Here is a 21,054-nt window from a genome sequence, read left to right on the forward strand (position 1 = left end):
CGAGGCTGGTGGCTCAGAACAAGATGGCGTTCTCCTTTCAAGCTCCAAGTAATTGAAACGTTATTCACATTTTCTTACTAATTTCTTCACGATTTTTCAATATGAATATAACCCGTATCTTCCTTTCTTTACCTAGAACACAAATCAGCAGTCTCCCAGCCTCAGGATGAGTGGACTGTACGAGAAAAGCTCTGCCTTGCGTCTTCTGTGTTGAGAAGTGGTGATCAAAACTGGTTGGTTTGAATTTTAGATTTTAGATTTTTTTTAGAAATCATAAATAAAAAAGCTTATCTTAATTTCTAGGGAGTTGCAAAGATTCTTCTGGGTTTTAAATTTTATTAGCATCATGTCATGCAATTCTAAACTAATTAATTTTAATTTTTAGGACAGTGTTAGTATAAGAACCAAACCTATTGATGGATTGCAAGCATTCCCAAGGGAGTCAAAAGACAAAAGCATGGCGGCCATTGTGGTGCCGTTAACAATGGATGCTAATGAGAAATCTTTTGTTAAATGGCACCAACATGGCCACGATGACGTAACGTGCAATCGAAGAATAGCTACATTCTCTATAGTCGATTTCCATTGATTCTATAGTATAGTCTCTATAGGATCTATAGTGGACTCCAGTAACGTCTCTATAGGTTCTATAGTCTCAATTGAATCTATGATCGACTCCAGTAATGTATTCTTTGTTTGCACGTTATGTCATTGCAGCCATGTTGGTACCATTTAACAAAAGATTTCTCACTAGCATCCATTGTTAAAGTGTATATGACACGAAAACATTTCATCGTCTAAAATGTATAGTTTGTTAGTAATGATAAATATATCGTAATGAAATTTGTTTCAAAAGCTTATTTCTTGAGATATGTGAGAAAATTAATATCAATTTGTGACGTCATTTTGTTGACACGTACTCTAGATTCAGTAGTAATGCACAAAATATAAATTGTAATTCGTATAAAATAACAACAAAAGGCATATTTTATTCAATTTCATTTGATAGCTTACGTAGTACTTTTCAAATGTTGGGAAACTGAAAAGTATACTACCTGAAATTAAGATTCTACATTTAAACATATTTCGTGTATTTGCAACTAAATCTGGAGACTTGTAAACAAAATGACGTCACAACTTGTGCTAAATTTTCTTGAATTTCTAGAGAAATACGTTTTTGAAACAAATTTAACTGTGTTATTCTTATTAATGACAATAAAATTCACATTTTTAACATTAAATTTTTTTCGTGTCATATGTACTTTAACAGTACCACAATCACAATGGCCGCCATGTTTTTGTCTTTTAACTCTCTTGGAAATGCTTGCAACCCATCAGTCTATAGGTTATATAGTCCTCTAAGGTCTCTATAGTCTTTATAAGTTATATAGTCCAATCAGTCTCCAAAGATTTCATAGGTTCTATGTACTCTACAGATAGATAAATGAGTAATAGGCCCTTTACAGCTCAGTAATCACGTGCTGATTAATTCACTGAGAGCAAATGAATGAACATCTTGATTCCCATGGGTGAAATATACTGGTGAGCAAACAAACTTTCTACAACCTGTTTCGAGAGATCGTAATAAAACTGCATATCGTAACACACTGGATACACATCGTTTCATTCAGTTCTTTACAAGTAGCTAAAAAGAATCACCAATTTGAAATGAAATAGAAAATGTTGCTCACCAGTACAGACACGTGATCGTTAACTGCAAAGGGCCTATTATAGATAATTGAATTAGTGTAAAGTAGAAGTAGTGTAAAATTAGCTGTATATAAGTTATTTTACAATAACTTAGAAATTTATCTCGCGCTGATTGGTTATTTTTTATCATCAATAAGAGGACAGACAGATAAAGCTGACGTCAACGAGCGTGCGCTCTTTCTGTTGGTTGTTTTGATCACTAAAAATGAGAAGTTTTTATCATTTTTGTTATTGTAAAAAACAAATAGACATCAGATTGTTATGTGTCTGTCCTCTTATTGACAATAAATTTCGCTATTACATTATCAAAGTAGTATGCGGATCCACTCGGCTACGCCTCGTGGGTCCACACTCCTTTGACAATGTGATGACACAATTTATCGTCAATAAGAGGACAGACACATAAAAATCTGATGTCAATTTGTTAATTCTGTTTTGCTTTTTTAAGGGTATCTGTAAGCAGAGCTATTAAGCCTATCAATGAGACAGGCCGGTGTGGAAAAATACGTCCCCCTGATTTCTTCTCGCAGAAGGTAAGCCCGCTGATAATATTTTTGAACTAGTGTTTTCTTGCAGGTTCTTGTCACTATATTTATGAATAGATGATTCTTCAAACATTGTGTAGTTCCAGAGGTACCGTTCCAGAAATTATCCATACCCTCCCCACAGAGGAATTTGGAATATTTCCGAAGGGTGAGGGGTGGTGGGGGTCAGAGAAAGAACAAAATTTACAGAGTTTGTATGGAAGAAAATTGGAATTTCTGGGGATAGGGAGGTGTCTTAAAAAAAATTCCTCCGTGGGAGGGGGGGGGGGGTATGGATAATATTTGGAACTACACATTTGACATTTTATTTTCCAAGATTTCAGATAAGCTCACATCTTCAGGCAATGTTACGAAATGCAAATGCACAAGAATGGTACATAGTGCATGTGGAAATAATTGACTAACAGAACGATATAGAATACATATGAATCTAATGGAGGAAAAAAACTAAATAAAAAATCTAAAATTTATATGATGATAAAAGGGTAAATTATACACCGTGAAAAGATGAAAAAATGACGAGTAAAAGAGTAAAAGTATAAGACCACGAAGGACTAGCGTCCGAAACGTCTTAAGTTTTTTCATCTTTTCACGGTGTAAAATTTACCCTTTTATCATTACTGTTTCATTAGAAACACCGATGCAGCTCACACTAGTTTTTAGCTAGTTATCTCTTCTTAAAATTTATATTTATTTTTTTGAACTCACTAAACAAGTTCATACAGAAATGTTAACAACAATCTTTTCTTCTCCAGAACTGTGCTATTTTGTACTCTCAGATGCTGGAAAAAGTAAATACACCAAAGTAAGTATTTACATCTTTGCAGTTGTAGATTTTTTCCTTTTTTCTTGAAAAACAAACAAATTAAGACATCTAGCTGCCGTCATGGTGATCGCATTTGCAATCATCTTTATGATATTCGCAATAACGATCACACCAAACCAGTTTCCCGCCATTTTAATCTAGCTAACCATTCTCTTTCTGACTTCATTGTTTTCGGTCTTTCTTTGCTTAACGGCAACAATGATTGTCGCAAGACCAAAGAAATGCGGCTTATTCACCTATTGGGCACTCTTAGTCCCAACGGGATTAATGAACGCTTTATTTTCAGCTAACCTTTTCTTTTGTCTTTTGATTGTTTTTGTTTCCTTGCCTACCTTGCTCTCATTGGTTTCTTTTGTCTTATTCTATCATATATACACTCCTTTCTACCACTTCTTTCTCTTTTACTCCGACGAAGGACTAGCGTCCGAAACGTCAGTAAGTTTTTTCATCTTTTCACGGTGTATAATTTACCTTTTCATCATTACTGTTTCATTAGAAACACCAACACAGCTCACACTAGTTTTTAGCTAGTTATAACTTAAGACATCATGTATTGCAATTTTTTCCCCTTTCCTTCAGACGTAAACGAACCAGTGAAACAGGGGCTGGAGGTGAGTACCATCAAGGTATTAGACAGATTAAGATTTAGGTTTTTTTTTTGCCATGATATGCAAACATGACTACATTATTTTTATTGTTTTCCTGTAATTCACTTAACCTTTTCAAACCTTCGCACCAAAGACAAATATTCTTATGGTTATCCACTATTCGAAGATGATTTGCGATTCCTTTTTTTATTCTTTTTATTTAAACATATCAACTCTCTGAGTTCTCTCCAAGAGCTAGGCTCATTGTGGGAGATTACGCAGTTAACAATAATTACAAGGTTTCTGGAGTTTAAGGAAAAAAGTACAAAAAAAAAAAGTACAAAAAAAAAACACATATATATAGAAAAGTACAATTGAAATTACATCGTAGGAAATTACATGTAATGATTAGAAAGGAAAAAAAGCATAGATATATAGAAAAAGTACAACGGAAAAGAAAATATATCTACAAAATCAATAATTAAGCGTTCTTTACTCTATCTAAATCTTTTGGTGGCTGCCAAATATTGTTGGACACTCAAGAACAATTTTTGATTTTGCTTAAAAGTTAAATGTGGAGAACCAAATGGAAAAAAGTTTACTTTATCAGACTCTGAAGTATGATATTGGAAAAGCTGTGAGGAAAGCGAAAGCAGATTTTGATGTATCGGGGACAGTGTAAGAAATAGTGAGAGATGGATTCCTTTTTGCTAATTTTAAAGAATTTTTCACTTATTTGATCAACTGAAATTTCATGTTTGACATAATAATGAGAATCTTAATCTTTCTATTACCACAGTAATAAACCACCTTCAATCAAATCAATTGTTCTTCTATACTTTCTTTTGAATTTTCATGCATTCTAACAATATTTATGATTTATTTGATTGACAGTTGTCTATTAAAGAAATAGAAAACGTGCACGCGTGCTGTATGCAGTTATAGAGCATGCGGGGTTGGCAGAACTTGAGAGAAGTGTTAGGAGAAGCACGATGCGTAGCAGAGTTTTTTTTGACACTTCTTGAGTGTTCTGCTAATCCCCAAGTGCTTTATAACTACAAACAGCACAGCAAGCAAGTTTTTTTATTTCTTTTATAAAATACGAATTACATAAATGACAAAACTGAAAGTGCTCGCAGGTGCTGTGTGCTCTCATAAAGCACACGCTCCCAACCAATCAGAATGCGAGATTTAGAGCAGTTATTTTATAATGATGATTTACATGTTGCTCACTTTTTCTTGATCAGTGCATAGAAGGATCATTTTTTGATCTATGAATCATTTTGTTACCAGAAACACCTGGAGAACAAATAGTGAGGAAACTAACTTTTGAAAGAATAGAAGAACTAAAGAAGAGTGTGAAGAATGATCAATTGACCTACAGGTACAACAAGATCTTTTTGTTATTGTGAAGACTGCATAAGTCACAGGGGAGTACAGAGCTCTCAATAATATTTCTAGTAGGAGGTTAGTCCTAAAAAGTAGGGGGCTGAAGCCACTGGTGTTTGTATTATATTAATTTTATTTGGCAATGAATTAATTTTTTGACAAAATAGCCTGCAGTTTAAGGTGAAGTATCCGGCGATAAACCACCGGTAGCCACCTTTTATTAAAAGCTCTGGGAGTAGGCAGAGGGGCCAAGGGGAACATAAATTTTTTCAATTGTTTACTGTCCTGTGAAAAGATTCCTGCAGTAGTCTTCTTTAAAACAGATACTGTGTAATTGTTTTTGGGACAAGATTTTAATCCCATTTAGAAAACTGCTGCAACAGTGATTGGTTTGCTCTTTTCTGAACCATGAATTGAACACACATCTAACCCATGTTATTGCCAATCCCAGGGCCGTAACTAGGGGGGAGCACAGGGTGCACGTGCACCCCCCATAAAACCTTAAGGTCCGCTCATGCATCTTCCTTTTTTTTTTTTTTTTTGGTTCTGCTTTTTTTTGGTAACCTTTTATTTTTTGGTTCTGCAAATTATTGCCTGTGCACCTCCCTGCAAGATCCCTAGTTACGCCACTGAGTTGGTAATAAAAAAACGATCAATGGTCCGATTTTATTCGATGTGCACCCTCCCTGTAAAAGTTCTGGTTACGGCCCTGAATCCCATGCCTTAAAGATTTGACTAACTGTTGAACAACATTACAGAAAACTAAAGATGCACATAGAGGATATAAGAAATGGAAAGATTGACCAGCAGTTGCCTGCAATATGGGAAGAAATACAAGCGTAAGTATACTAGACTAGTATTCTTGGCGCAGCTGTGATGGTGCTTTTAACAAAAGATTTCTCATGTGTCTGAGAATATATATTAAATATATATTTGTACTGCAGTTGTAATGTATCAAATTGAGCTGATACTCGCAGTATAAGAAGCAACTTATGCAGCTGCAAATTGAAAGGCTCAGAAAAAATTCTGAGTCACGTTCAAGGACATGTTAGGAGGGTTTATGGGCCTGATAGGATATATATATATATGTGTGTGTATGAGAATATATATATAAAATATATATTTGTACTGGGGTTGTAATGTATCAGTTTCTCATGAGCATCCATTGTTAATCACACCAAGATGGACGCAATGTTTTTGTCTCTTGAGAATGCTTGCAGCCCATCAATTACAATTTTAAAACTAGAGGCTCACATGAAAACTGAGTTTAACTGATCCTATGTTGAGTTGGTTTTGAAGTGCCTAGCAAAAATACAATTGCAAGCTATTTTTGAAATTCTTTTACCACTCAAATATTCACTTTATGTAGAATCAATACTGAAAATATTGAGTTAGGTGGTATAGGCACTTTAATCAATGAAAGTGCTACAATCATTTAAAAAAAGTCTACAGTGAATCCTCAGCCGAAGCCACCAAATAGAAAAATGTACCTTCACTTAGAAAAACCTGTAACATTGCTCGCTTTTCCTTTTATTTTTTTAAAGGCGAAAACGAAAAATGGAAGAAATGCAACAAATGCAGTCATCAACGTCAGGATCATCTGCTGGGGGTGATAATTCCCCCTCACCTTTCCCTCTAGGAGGGTCATCTGGAGTTCTGTTCCCCGTTTCCCCATCTCTTCTATTTGGTGAGTTATGCAAGGTTCAGCAACATTGGAAGACTTGTAGCTCTTCTGCTATGCTTCACAGGACCTCTATGAAAAACATATTCATGGCAATATATTTTCGGTGCTGATCCTAAAATTTTTAGATACTAAGCAATGAGCTAGTAAGTCTATATATTATCCAGTAGCCAAGCAGAGTAATCTACAAGCCCAGATAATTATTATTAATCCAAAACCCCACAAGCCTATGGACTAGTGAGTCCTAATTTTCAATATCGCCAGAGGCGAAGATTTTCTTGCTCCAGACAAGTGTTAGTTTTGAGCTCTGATTATTATCGTTAGTATGATTTCATTGTGGTACTGTATACACATGAAAATAAATAGGTGAAGATAAGCACGCTAATAAACACAACAACCCTAGAAAAAATCAGAGTACCAGGATGAGAATGGAACCCCCAACCTTCCAATTATCTAGACAGATAATCTACCACTGAGCTACTGGACAACTCTCAGAGAAATCATACGAGTCCAGTAGCTCAGTGGTAGATTATCTGTCTAGATAATTGGAAGGTCGGGGGTTCGATTCCCATCCTGGTACTCTGATTTTTTCTAGGGTTGTTGTGTTATTATTAGCATGCTTATCTTCACCTAGTATGATTTCCTTGTGGTACTGTATATTGCTTGCCATTTTGTTGGGTGGCAAGAAATAGCTTCAATAATTCACTAGTTTTTTTCATCTAAATTTTTAATCAGGTTTGAAGCAAGGATCTCATGTGGCAACCCCTTCACCACAGAAAGGAAAACAGCTAAGGATTCCTAAACCAACTCCAAGGTAAAGCTTTACAGGCAATGAATATAAAGTCTATTGGGTGAAGTCCATGGCATCTAGACAACCATTTTTTTTAGTTTTTTAAAAATCTAATTTCAAATCATATATACACTGAATCAGGTTTACATCAAATACAACCATAGAGCAAATGCGAAACCCACCCCAATGTGAGGCCCAACCTGCGAGCAAAGCGATCCGGTGTGATCCGTGACATTAAATCACGCCAGACCCCCCCGTACACAAGCCAAGCCCCACACCAGCGCGAGTCCCGCATCTGGTCCATGACTCACAAATTATTCGGATTACAAGTACATGATTGTATATATATATTTAGTTACTATTTTGTCCGCTAGGCATTCTGTTACTTATAACAAAAGACTAATGTTTTCGTATTTCTTTAGATGTGTGTACATTTGTTATATATTTTTTGCCATCTTATATTCTAGTATTTCATATTTTCTTATAATTTCCTGAGGAAATCTAGACAACCCATTGGGCATTACTTCACCAAGAGTCTATTTTTACTCAGTGGTAAAGCCTTCAACTAAAACATGGAAGGCTACTTAGCTGATCTGAGAAAAAATGTTAGCCAATCAGAATCGAGAATATTTGCAAAACTAAGGTGTCACTGTTCCTCTCGAAAAAATGGATTCCCAGGTCCCCAAATGAAAAAAATAATGTTGCTAATACACCCTTGATAACAGTGACACAATAATTAATGAGTTTTACATTTGTATTCCAATGGAAGAAATTTTTTTATTTTTCGTTGGCCAACTTTCGCAGGCTTCAGGACACCAGTTTTGCAGTTACGTCATTTCTACGTCACTATTTCATATCAACTGGATAGGTTCAATTCTCATCAAGGACTCTGGTTTTTCAAGTTCCCTTGGTTCTGTCATCACACACGGAATAATGTTCATCTCCTATTAATACCAGTTAAATTATTTTACAATATGTATAATTGGAATCCCTTTCATATTTCGTTAAGAGAGAATTCTTTTCCTAATCAAGCAGTGAGCGCCAAAAACTATTTTCTTGAAGAAAGGCTCTTGTACAAGGCTAAAGTCTTGTCATTCAGAAAGTTTAACTTGTTTGGAAGTGGAGATGACCGATGAAAGTGGAATCAAAGTGTTAACCCAAAGCAAAAATTTTATTCGAAAATGAGGTTTAGGCCTTCATTTGCTTATTTCCCTTATATTTCCTATTATATTTCCTATTAAAAAAACCTGACAAAGCAACATTATAACACAAATGCAACAAAACATCTTTGTACAATTGAAAATACTGCTTCAAACAGGCATTTTATCATAGTACATCAGTTTCTAATTGTATAAAAAAGGTTTTGAGTGTTACCCCGAAACGAAAATTGGGATCAAAACTCATACGAAAGTCTAGTTTTTTGGTGCTTTTTGCCATTATTTCCTGTTAATCTAATTTCTTTTTTGATTTCATAACAGGTTTCAGAAGTACCAACAGCAGCTGCAGCAGCGTCATGGTCAGGCAGGCCAACATACCCCTTCATCTGGCAGTCCTGGTGAAATCGGAGGGACAGGAGACCCAACTAAAGGTCCAGGAGATTTACCAAGAATGGGCTTTGATTCCGAACCTCTAAAATCGGAACCAATGGATATAGATCCAGGGGCAGCGGTACAGACAGTCAGTGTTGAGATGCCGCCAGCACCTCAGGAGACAGTCACACCTAAAGTAGGACCCGGAATAACTAGCCCTCCTGTCCAAGTGCAACATCGGCGTTCATCTTCTGGGAGTATATCAGGAAATGCGGATTCACTGAAGTTGCTGTTGGCTCAGCCACCAAAGGAGTCTACAAATGAGTCCTTACCTAAAAAGACTGAGTCTTTACCTAAAACGGTAGTTGTGTTTTTTTTTTAGTCCAGCTGCACACAGGCTAGGCACATAGTGTACATAGCTTAGTTATGAGGTAGTTCATTGTGACTTTGATTGCCCAGATTATAAGTTGTGTCCATCTTTTTGTCTGTCTGTCCGTCTGTCTGTATGTCTGTCTGTCTTTCTGTCTGTCTTTCTGTCTGTCTTTCTGTCTGTCTTTCTGTCTGTCTGTCTGTCACACTCATACACTTTCCATACCAAAAGAAGCCCAGTAATATAGTTTGCTTGGCTCTGTTAGATTAAATTTAGATCTTTTTTATTCTATTAGGGAACAGATACTGTCCATCCAACCCTGCCGACAACTCAGCCAAAAGACATTGATTATTCAATGTCAACAGCACCCACTGTCCAGGCAACACCAAACAAACAGCTTACAGATGGCAAGTCTTTTTTAGGTAACTATGTACTTACTGTAATCCATTTATTAAAGGGGCACTTGGATGAAAATCAGTGAAAATTGGAAATGACTTGACACTTGCTTAAACTTATCTATATGGCCCAGATAGTATCCAAGCAACATGTTTCCTTCACAGTCAAAAGTGGCGGGGGAAAATTATCAATTTTATTCAGCATCTAAATTTTGAGTAAATGACGTCATTTACTCAACCCTATTGTTCTTTTCGCTTTTAACCCAAAATATCTCAACAGCAAGTGGCTCCCAGGCTAAAATTTTCACTAATCTGATTTTCATAATTATAATTGAGTCATATTATCCTCAAATACTTCAATTATTTGGACTTTCGAAATCGGGCGTTTTCAGCCAAGTGCCCCTTTAAGCATTTAGTTATGATACTGAGAGTGGTCCTGAGGTAGAAATGGTAATTGGCATTTGCTTGTATAGAGGCTTTGCACCATCACGTGATGGCAGCCGTGAGAGGAGGCAGGAACAATTGAATCTGGTCTAATCTGATTTACATGAGAAAGAATTCAGTTTCCCAGGGAAGAAAGACTCTATTGTTATACCTCCTGTCGTGGCTGCCATCACGTGATGGTGCAAAGCCTCTATTACTGAAATGGGATTTGAATGAGCTTAGGTCTCTAGAAATGTAATAAATGTGTAGCCAAAATCTGACCTTTTTAAATGAAATAGCAGTCATTTATGTGATCATCGGAGCCATGGCAAAGGTCTAGTCATTATTTTATAGTAAAGGTGGCACCTTCTCCTCAGATCTCTTAAGACCCTGATTGTTGGTGAGCTTGGGACTTGAACCACGACCTACTGCACAACAAACTGATCCTCAACTAACTGAGCCAACTGTGTAAGCCAACTGTGTGGTAGTTATTTTTTTGCAGCTACAAGTCTGACAAACTAGATTGCCTACAACATTTTTGAGGTTCCTTATGATCCGCTAAACACAACTAGGTCATTAGGCAGATTAAGATTCACGTTTTTCCTTCCCGCAAACGGCAAACATGACCATGTTTTCATCGTTTCCCTACATTTCACTTTACCTTTTGCAAACCTTCCCAACAAATACACATTCTTTTGTTTATCTACTACTTAGAGATTTTTGCGATTCCTTTTCACTAATTTTTTAAAGAATTTTTTAATGGTCAACTGACGTTTCACATTTGCCGTAAACGAGAATCTTAAACTCTCTATTCTTGAGAAACGTTGGGGATAAACTAGTAGTTTATTTAATTATTTATTAGATGTTACAATTCTGAATATTTCTTTTTTAAGGTCAAAAATCTCCTATGGAAAATCACAAGGTGGAGTCCATAAGAGATAGAGTGATGCCTGCAGCACCTTCCATTACAGCACCAACACTATCGAAGCTGTTATCATCTACGCAGTCGCCATCACCCAATACTACCGCCTTGCTTAACAACTTGTCTGTTTCTAACTCATTTATTGAAAAGGTACATAACACCATTATAGAGCTTTTATTGGTGTCTCACTTGTATTCAACTTCAGGGTTCAAAATGAAGGGCAGTTCTTTAAAATATTTCTGCTTCTGCATAAGAGGATATGTTTTCCAAAGTTTTTAAAGTTTCTGGTTTTGATGAGAAACTTTTTCGCTTTATTTAGCAGTTTTTGTGAGCAGTATGACCTGGAAATATGTTACAACTTAAAAGGTCTAAAGGCTGTCTGCATGATGACCTCATTTTACTATGAATACCAGAATACTTAGCAAACCTTCAAGTTTTATTGCCTATTTTTGTTGTAAGAATATTAAAACAATTGGTGCTAATTATTAACTGAGTAAACGAAAGTGTGCAAGGGATTCTGGTAGTTGTAGTAAGTGATGGTTTAACAAAGATTGCCTGTGGTCCTTTGTTTCATTCAGGAGCCAAGGGCGGATCCAGCCAAAGTTTTAGGGGGGGGCTAATTGAGTTTAGGGGGGTTAATTGAGTTTCTTCCGTCAACACAACCAACAACAATAAAAAAAGCATGTCATTCTTCAGTTTTGTTTTTTTGGTTTTCTACTGAAGGGGGACCTCAGCCCCCCTTTGCTCCCCCCCCCCCCCTGGATCCACAAATTGGAAGCACATGACAAAAGTTTTTTTAAAAAGGTTCAACCTCGTTATAAAAAAAAAGTTCCGCATTTCAGACCATGTGTCATTCATTCTCTTGAGAATAGACTCTTAAGATTCTTTGTTGAGTTGCATCCATATTTATGTGTCTTCTTATGCACAACCACTAAACAAAGAAATGATACTCTAGGGAATGACACATGGTCTGTAATGGGGGAACTTCTTTTTTAATAACTAGGTTAAAAAAGTTTTTTTAAAAGACTTTTGTCATGTGCTCCTGAATGAGACAAACGACCACAGGCAATTTTTATTAAAGCATCACTTACTACGACTGTCAGAATCCCTTGCACACTTTCTTTTACTCAGTCAATTAGCACCAATTGCCCTATTTCATTATGATGTCACTGCTTGTTTATGTGGGGGATAGAATCACCAAATCCAATAGAAGATTCAAAATTTGCTCCTAGCAAAACAGTTTAATCTAAAATGGCCTAGTTTTCAGATATAATATGTGTTAATATGTACTAAAAAATATTCTGAGCGTTTGCTGGCTATTCTACTTCTCTTCGTGGACTGTTCCAGTTTTAGAACAATCTTTGGTGAATTTGTGTTGATTTGAACCCCTCTGACGACCATGATCCTTTGCGTTTAAAAACAATATATTGTTTTGATGTGACGTCATAGTAAAATAGGGCAATTTTATTGTTTTAATATTCTTAAGATAAAAATAGGTATAATTTTTCATCTCTAAAACTTCATTATCCGGGATCAATAGATCGCAAGTGTTTTGTAATGTTTTTTTTTTCAGCCTCTGTCTTCAAAGGCTCTTGACAGTAACATCACTATTAGTTCTGACATCTCTGGATCAGGGAGAGGAATGATTTCTGTTGGTAAGAACAATTCCTTTTTTTTATAATTAAGGAACACTTTACAAAAGGATGTCATTTTCCACATCATCCCTCCTTACCCCAAAAATAAACTCCTATAACAATTCACCTTTTCGGCGCTAGCTTGGATTGTGTTACGGTCACCAAGAAGTTCGGACATTGTTGTTGGATTTCCATACAAATCCACTGACTTTAAAGAGAAAATCTAGGTAGATTTCTTTAGTTAGCTATCTTAACAGCAGTAGGAAAAGCTTCAATCAAGCTAGAAAAATGATTATTTACTTGTATTTTGAGAACTAACTAAACATTAACCAAGTAAATAGTTCATTTAGAGTCAGTACATTTGTACAGAAATTCAAGAACAATGTCCGAATTTTTTGGTGACCATAACACAATCTAAAACAATTTATACCCAGATATACAATTTATAAACTAAAATATCAACTTTGAATGTAATTTGTTGTGAAATGTGATCATCTGGGTGAGTGTAGTCTTGAGAAAGACTGTTGTTGGTGGTGACTGACGTTTTGACAACCTGCGAGCGGAAGTCATCTTCATGGTAATGAATGTAATTATTTGTAATTTGAACGTAATTTCAGGTGGCAAAGATGAAGATAGTGGTGTTGCAGTTACAACTATTTCTGTTAATCCTAAAGTGAGTGCCCGTGGTTCATATTTACTATTACTTTAGGATTGATCATTTATTTAGCAAGTCGTTGTTAAAAACTTGCCCTTGTTGTTTTACGAGAGTAACACCCTACTTAATATCCAGTGGCTGACACAGCCACTTGACCTTGTTTCATGACCAAATTGGAATTTTAGACATTGTTTTTTGTAGAGGGAGGAAAACTGTCTGGAGAATCCAGAGAAAAATCCTAGTAGCAACTACAGTGCGAATCAAAAAACTGCACTAAGAATTCACGATTTGGTATCTTTTAGGGTGTTAAATGTGAATTTTTGAAAATCAGCATTTTCTGGTATCTCTTAGGGTGTCGGAAAAGGAGAGAAGCGTGCATCGATATGGCTTATCCTAGGCACTTAGGGGTTAAAAATCATTCAGCCACGCCCTTTTTTAAAGACTCCCGGTATCTTTTTGGGGTCTTTTTGAAAATTTCCAACAAGCATCCCTGGTACTTTTTTCCCGAAGTCCCCCCCCTGGGCACAAGATAATGAAAAGATAACAATAACGCTTCTGGTTGGTTAAGAAACATTCTTGAAATATTTCTAGGTGTCCACGGTTTTTTGATTTGCACTGTAACAGTCAACTTTACTCAAATGTGACAAAGGTCTCTGCAATGAATTCTGGGTGCCATTGGTGTGGTGAATAAATGAAAGCAGTTGTAATTAGGGTGTAGTGTACACATGATAACGTAGTTCCAAAAAAAGGGAAACGTACTGTAGATATTACCTATAATGATGTTGTGACTGATTACAGGTAGCCATCAGTGATACAATCCCGTCACCAATAGCCATGACGCCCCCACCCATGACTCCGCCCGCTGAGAAGAAGGTTAGTCTTGATGACCTTAGTTGTTTGGTTGTACAATAGAAGTGATGTGGAAATCTTTATATTATTGTCCAGGAAATCATACCTGAACCGTTGGTAAAAATAGTAGAACCTGCTCCACCGCAAACTGATAAAAAAGATATCGAAGACATTACTACAAAAGAGGAAACAGAAGATATATCTGTGACGGGAGGAGGTGCAGACCACACCCTACAGCCTGAAATTAAGATTGAGATAGTAGACACCCCACAGCCATCGCCAAGAGTGACAGGACGAACCAGGGCACCTAAACCAGGAAGACCAGGTATAATATGATTCTATATAACTAACTTATGGTGCTCTTTAGGAGAATTTTGAGTTTGATTAGTGCAGAGAAAATCTATAGAGAAACATTTTTTGGAAGACTTATATATTACAGTTCCTTCGCTACTTTACCACCATTTGCATGGCTAAGTGGCACCCCAGACAAAAATCGCAATGTGCACTTTGCAATCGACTGCTGTCATTCAAACACGTTGACGTCATTTACACGCATTTGGATCGGCCCGGATAGGCCCAGTGAGTGTGGCTCATAATACTTGTAAATAATTGACCAAAGTTTTGGCACCTTTTGAATCACACATGCATGTAAATGAAGTCAACATGTTTGATTGACGGCAGTTGATTGCAAAGTGCATGTTGAGATTTTTGTCTGGGGTGGCCGCGTAGCAATGCAAATGGCAGTAAAAGATTGGGCAACTTTCTCTTGAGCTAGATAATGGTTTTAAACTAATTCTAATTTAGGACGTCCAAGAGGACGAAGAAGTCAGCGTCGCTCCAAATCTGTAACATCCACAGTAAGTTTTCAAATTATCTGTACATGATATCTGTAATACAGGCAATTCATTATAATTATGAATGTAAACACTAGCACTTCCGCTCTAATTGGGGACACTTTTCACTCACACACACTACCACTACATACAATGTTCTATGCACACAGTGCTCAACTCACATGTTGATTTTTAACAGAGTGAGGAAACCGGAGAACCTGGAGAAAACCCTCGTAGAATAGGAGAAAACAACAGGTCAACAAACTTAATTTCTCACGTGGTGACAACAGGGCTCAAACCAGCGACCCAACCTGTTGGACTCACAGCAGTGAAAAATGACGCATTAGCAGCGTACGCCACCCATACTGCCCTTAAATGTCACTTTTTTCATTTTATTAACTTGAATAATTATTACAGATTATTGATTCACATATTTTTTTCTTTCTTTTATTATTTTAATATTATTTTAGGACAATGAAACAGAAATGGAAGAAGAAAAAGAAGAGGTATCAGTTAACAGTAAATTAAAAATGGGTCCCTTTTTTCTTTTTACTCTTTTAATTCCATTCCATTCCCATATTTCCATCTTTTCTTTCACATCCTTTTCCTTTTTCTTCATTTTGCTCTGATTTTTTCTCTTCTCTTTTTCATTCTTTATTTTCAACTATTTTCTTAGCTTTTCATTCCATTCGCATTTTAACTAATTTCTTTTAGGTGTATTGATCATCATCTCAGTTCTTTTTTTCCTTTGTTTCTTCCTTGATTCTTTACATCTTTCTTTCTTCCGGTGAGGGCCGGCTCCACGGAGGGGGCTTTCTTGCTCTCTTTCTTCTTTCGCTTTCTTCTTCTTTCTCTCTTTCTTGTTTCTTTCTCTTCTCTTCTCTTTCTTTCTTTCTTCCTTCCTTCCTTCCTTTCCTTCTTCATTTATTCATTCCTTCCTTTCTTTGTAATTTTCATTACATTTTAAACACTCTTCTAGGATACCAAGTCTGAAACAATTGAAGTAGAATCAGAAAAAGCAAGTGAAAAAGATGAAGAAGATGAAGACATGGAATCAACCATAAGTGAAAAGAAAGACGACAGCGAAGAAGAAGAAGAACAAGAGAGCATAGATGATGGCTACTCTGAATCTGGTGATCGCTCTAAAGAGGAATCATACCTTGATAGATCAAGTACTGTGGGATCAGAGTCTGTACCAGCCAGTCCAGCTTCACAGACTTCTCAAGGGTATGGGTATGATATTGATGTGTGGTATATATTGGCTTTGAAATTGTGAGAGAATTCATTCATCGTCATCATCATCATCACTTGCATTACCACCACCACCATCATCATCACCAGCATCATCATAACCATTATGAACACCACCATAATCATCAACTGCATCCTCATCATCAACACCTGCATCACCACCACCACCATCATCATCACCAGCATCATCATAACCATTATGAACACCACCATAATCATCAACTGCATCCTCATCATCAACACTTGCATCACCACCACCACCATCATCATCATCACCACCATCCATATCATCACCATCACCATCATCACCACCATCATCCTCACCACCATCATCACCACCACCATCATCACCTTCATCACCACCACCATCACCACCACCATCATCATCATCAATATCATTACAAATTGCATCATCATCAACATCGTCCCTAACTTGTTTTTTCATCGTTTTCTTAGTGACATGGACACAGAGTCAATCCAAGCACAAAAAACATGGAAGAAATCCATCATGTTAGTGTGGCGTGCTGCCGCAAACCACAAGTGAGTTGGTTCTCTTACTGTAGTCATACTCTCTTAGTATTGCAAGACAGTAGTGAAGACTGCTAAAAAATTTTTTGAATTTTTGTTGATTATTATTAAGGTATGCAAATGTGTTTCTTCATGCCGTCACTGATGATGAAGCTCCTGGCTACCACAACATTGTGTTCAGGTAATAATTAATGAAGTGTCATAACTTACAATAAAATCTTTGTCATGACACGGAATGTAATGCAAAGAGATTGGAATGGGAGGGGCGCTTCTCAATCACATGTGTGAAATCGTACAATTTGCCATCAGGACAAAGGTTTTGGTGGACATCAAGCAATGCATTTCGATGACATTCCATAGGCACGTGCCCTTAAAAGCTTTGTGTTTTCCGACAATGCTTGGAAACACTTTGATTGGCGTCTACCAAAACTCTATTATGTCTTGAAAAACATTTTCACGATTTCTCGCGTGATTGAGAAGCGCTGTAATGACAGACTTAAAGATACATATGTATGCATGTGTGAGCTATGTTTATATGGTTTCTTTCTTTACAGACCAATGGACTTGACCACCATCAAGAAAAATATAGAGAATGGAGTAAGTTATGTTTAATTAGGATCTAGATTATCACTGTGCTGCTCTTGTTTCTACATTAACTTATATTTACACTCATCACTCGGACCCAGTAAGAAGCTCTTCTGTGAGGTTTGCTCCACACACACTAGAGGACTCATATGTTGATTTTTCATAGGAGGAAAACTGGAGAACCTTGGCCAAGTTGTACGAAGCCTGGAATCTTATCCAGTGGATAAATTTATTGGATAATAGCATTGACTTATCTACTGGATAAGGATTTATACGCCGGATAGCGCTATCCAGGCTTCATACACCTGGGCCCTGTAGATAAACCCTTGTGGCAAGGGAGAGAACAACACATTAAACTCAACTCTATATCATTAGCAGGGCATGCTACCCCTAACTCTTCAAAAATTTACACCCCAATCTGCATACTACCTTCAGTTTAGACTTTAAACCAAACACAGAATGCAGTGGCATTCATCAGGGCTTAAAATATTAACCTTTAAGTTGCCAGTCATGATGACAGGCCAAAGTAATTTTAGCTCGGTCATACCTCATTCCTGGCCCAATGTTACTGGTCAAAATTACCAGCAAGGCAAAAATTTGACTAGAAAAGTTTAATTCTGGCCAAACATTGTCCATTGACTGACCATTATTTTAAACCCTGTTCATAATATGTTTTGATGATAAAATATGATTTCCAGACCATTAGAACAACTAGCGAGTTCCAGAGAGACATGATGTTGATGTTCCAGAATGCCCTGATGTACAACAGTTCTGACCATGATGTGTAAGTTGAGTTCCATGTACTAATGTGATAATGTATTTGGGGCAATGGTACACCAACTGGTTCATAGAAACAGTATTCAAAAAGCCTCATTATTTACTCATGGTGTACATGAAAGCTATTTTAAATTTGTATTTTCAAAATGGCCAGCATTTGGTATTACTAGTTACAACAAAAACACTCAAATACCTTACCTGACGTCACCATCATTTAACATATTGGATAACTTAGAGACACATCACTCAAATCAAGAAATGTTTAACCAATTAACCATTTACTTTATGCAGAAGCAGTACTGAAAGTATTGTTGCACTTTAATCTTACAGATACAGGATGGCCGAAGAAATGAGGGATGATGTGATGGATCAGATTCAGGTAACAAAGCTTAACTGTACCCAAAACAAACCATTAGCATTATAGAGGCTTTGCACCCTCACATGATGGCAGCCATGAAAGGAGGCAGGAACAATAGAATTTGGACTAATCTGATTTACATGAAAAAGAATTCAGTTTCCCAGGTGTGAATTTTAACAGTCTGTTGTTGTGCCTTCGGTCGTGGCTGCCTTTTCGTGTCTGCCTGTTTCGGATTCCCAAATTGGGAATTTGTTGGGAATTTCTTTGAATTCCCAACGAATTCCCATCCAATTCCCAGAGAGAACAAAAGTGGGAACGTGGCATTGATTCCCAATGTTAGTTTGTTGGGAATTTTGTTTTTCTATTGGGTATAAGAAGGAAATTCCCAACAATAAATCCCAACGTTGGTGTTCGAATTGGGAATTCAAGGCAATTTCCAACAATTCCCAATTTGGGAATCCGGGTTTTTTTCCTGTGGCACAAAGCCCCATGTTTTACCACTAGTCTACCAGAATTCCTTATTTTTTTGTTCAGTTCATTAGCACCGATTGTCTTACCATTCTCATGCAGCAATATAGAAATTGGAATTATGAGTAACTCATTAACATCCTTTTTATGATTTTCATTTGATTCACATCCTTATTGCAGTCATATATAGCAACACAGCTAATGGTCCAGTCATCTGACAGGGATTCCACAAAGATGCTACGAGGGCACAGGACCGATGGTAAGATGCTATCCTTATTATCTCTTTAAAACAGACCAACTTACCTTAAACTATATCATGAGATGCCACAACACTGTCAGACCCCACAAGTACCATGTTTCCCCACATTTAAAACTGCAGATTTATATGTACATGTAAAGATATATGAAATATACGAGAATGGAAAAAGGCTTAACATTATTAGAAATCAATGTGACATATCAAGTAATAATAATAACATAATCAATAAACTGATCTAAAATCTTAATTCATTAATCAATTAAAATGTAAAAGCTGTTAATTAAAAGTTGATTTTTTTGGAAAATCTTGGATAATTCTGAAACAGTATAATTGGGTTTTAATTCTGGACTAATATACAAAATTTAAATCTCATACCTTGATGTTACAATACTTGATGATGATTCAGGATGGTCATCATTATAATAGGGTATCATGATGATGGTGGTGTTGATGATGATGATGATTTTGGAAATGGTGATGGTGATGATAAGGATGGTGGTGATGATGATGGTGATGTTGATGATAATGATGATTTTGGTAATGGTGATGGTGATAATGGAGGTGATGATGATGGTGATGAAAATGGTTTTGGTGATGATGATGTTGATGACAATGATGGTTTTGTCAATGGTGATAATGGTGGTAATGATGATGGTGATGTTGATGATAATGATGGTTTTAGTGATAATAATGTTGATAATGGTGGTGATGATGGTCATAATCGTGATGATGGTGGTGGTGGTGGTGGTGGTGGTAATTATTGTTGTAATACTAATGGCAGTGGTAAAAATAATGATGGTTGTGATGATAATGGTGGTGGCAATAATGATGATGGTACTGATAATTGTAATGATGGTAAAAATGATAATGAAGATTAAATTTATAAAAAATAATTTAGAATTTTTAGCACTAAGTACATCACCTAATATAAATCTTGCACTCACATAATAACTTAACAAGGCCAATGTTCAATACAATTTACAAACTAATAATTCTCAAGCTAAACAGTTTTTTCACCTAAACCCTTCTAAACATCTTTTTATATCTAGTTTTTTACCATTTCTTTCCAGTTTTTCACTTTTTCCTGTGAAACACTCTTCCTTGTTTAGGAAGTATTTTTGGTAAGTCTTCGAAGCATGTGCAATGGGATGTTGTTGCCTGTGGTTGAAATATGTAGAATTTTTGGTACACGATTGTTGTTTCAAGAAGGTAGAAGGAAAGAAAAAAATGAAAGGAAGAATAAAAATGTAAGCAAAAGTAAGAGAAAAGCAGGAAAGAAAGAATTCAAAAAAAGAACGAGGCTACAGAGAGAAAAAGGAGAGAAAGAAGACTAAAGAAAAAGTGGAAAATAAATGAAAAATGAAAGAATAGGAAAGAGAGGAAAATACAATTTTTTTTAAAAAAAACAACATACTTAGAAACAAATTTTTCTCCCCTACCATCCTTCTTTATACTTGACCCCATACATATTTAAAGGCCAGACAGCTAAACTTATATTAGTCACACAAAGACCACCATTTGTAAGTTCCAATTATGGTCGAAATACATGTCTAATGATAAGGCAAAAATACTTTAGTGGCTTGGTACTACTCTAATTAGATTTTGTAAAGTGATTTTCTTCTGCCTTTGAAATAGTTAGTAGACTTAACTAGAGGTTAGCAAATCATAATTACTGATCTTATCAAAATCC

General features: G+C 36.3%; 1 protein-coding gene across 3 annotated transcripts in view; it reads left to right on the forward strand.

Annotated features, from left to right (window-relative positions):
• LOC116305435 (bromodomain-containing protein 8) overlaps positions 1-21,054 on the forward strand; it is a 22,170-nt gene continuing 1,116 nt past the window's right edge. Inside the window, exons 1-26 of one of the 3 annotated variants that reach the window (XM_031715329.2) lie at positions 1-48; positions 137-233; positions 2,159-2,243; positions 3,011-3,060; positions 3,661-3,707; positions 4,962-5,052; positions 5,816-5,896; positions 6,602-6,744; positions 7,474-7,552; positions 9,007-9,418; positions 9,723-9,849; positions 11,139-11,317; positions 12,741-12,822; positions 13,419-13,474; positions 14,255-14,329; positions 14,402-14,630; positions 15,110-15,162; positions 15,609-15,644; positions 16,118-16,365; positions 16,846-16,929; positions 17,030-17,098; positions 17,472-17,514; positions 18,201-18,286; positions 18,610-18,658; positions 19,286-19,364; positions 20,435-20,485. In XM_031715329.2, coding sequence (XP_031571189.2) covers positions 24-48; positions 137-233; positions 2,159-2,243; positions 3,011-3,060; positions 3,661-3,707; positions 4,962-5,052; positions 5,816-5,896; positions 6,602-6,744; positions 7,474-7,552; positions 9,007-9,418; positions 9,723-9,849; positions 11,139-11,317; positions 12,741-12,822; positions 13,419-13,474; positions 14,255-14,329; positions 14,402-14,630; positions 15,110-15,162; positions 15,609-15,644; positions 16,118-16,365; positions 16,846-16,929; positions 17,030-17,098; positions 17,472-17,514; positions 18,201-18,286; positions 18,610-18,658; positions 19,286-19,364; positions 20,435-20,454 — 2,625 coding nt within the window. In that variant the 5' untranslated portion in view covers positions 1-23 and the 3' untranslated portion in view covers positions 20,455-20,485. The remainder of the gene's footprint in view (positions 49-136; positions 234-2,158; positions 2,244-3,010; positions 3,061-3,660; positions 3,708-4,961; positions 5,053-5,815; positions 5,897-6,601; positions 6,745-7,473; positions 7,553-9,006; positions 9,419-9,722; positions 9,850-11,138; positions 11,318-12,740; positions 12,823-13,418; positions 13,475-14,254; positions 14,330-14,401; positions 14,631-15,109; positions 15,163-15,608; positions 15,645-16,117; positions 16,366-16,845; positions 16,930-17,029; positions 17,099-17,471; positions 17,515-18,200; positions 18,287-18,609; positions 18,659-19,285; positions 19,365-20,434; positions 20,486-21,054) is intronic. The other 2 variants (XM_089027900.1, XM_089027901.1) reach the window with 2 other exon arrangements.

The sequence above is a fragment of the Actinia tenebrosa genome, unplaced genomic scaffold (assembly GCF_029948245.1).
Source record: "Actinia tenebrosa isolate PJP-AT-01 unplaced genomic scaffold, QUT_ActTen_1.0 PGA_scaffold12__29_contigs__length_12842862, whole genome shotgun sequence".
Lineage (NCBI taxonomy): Eukaryota > Metazoa > Cnidaria > Anthozoa > Actiniaria > Actiniidae > Actinia > Actinia tenebrosa.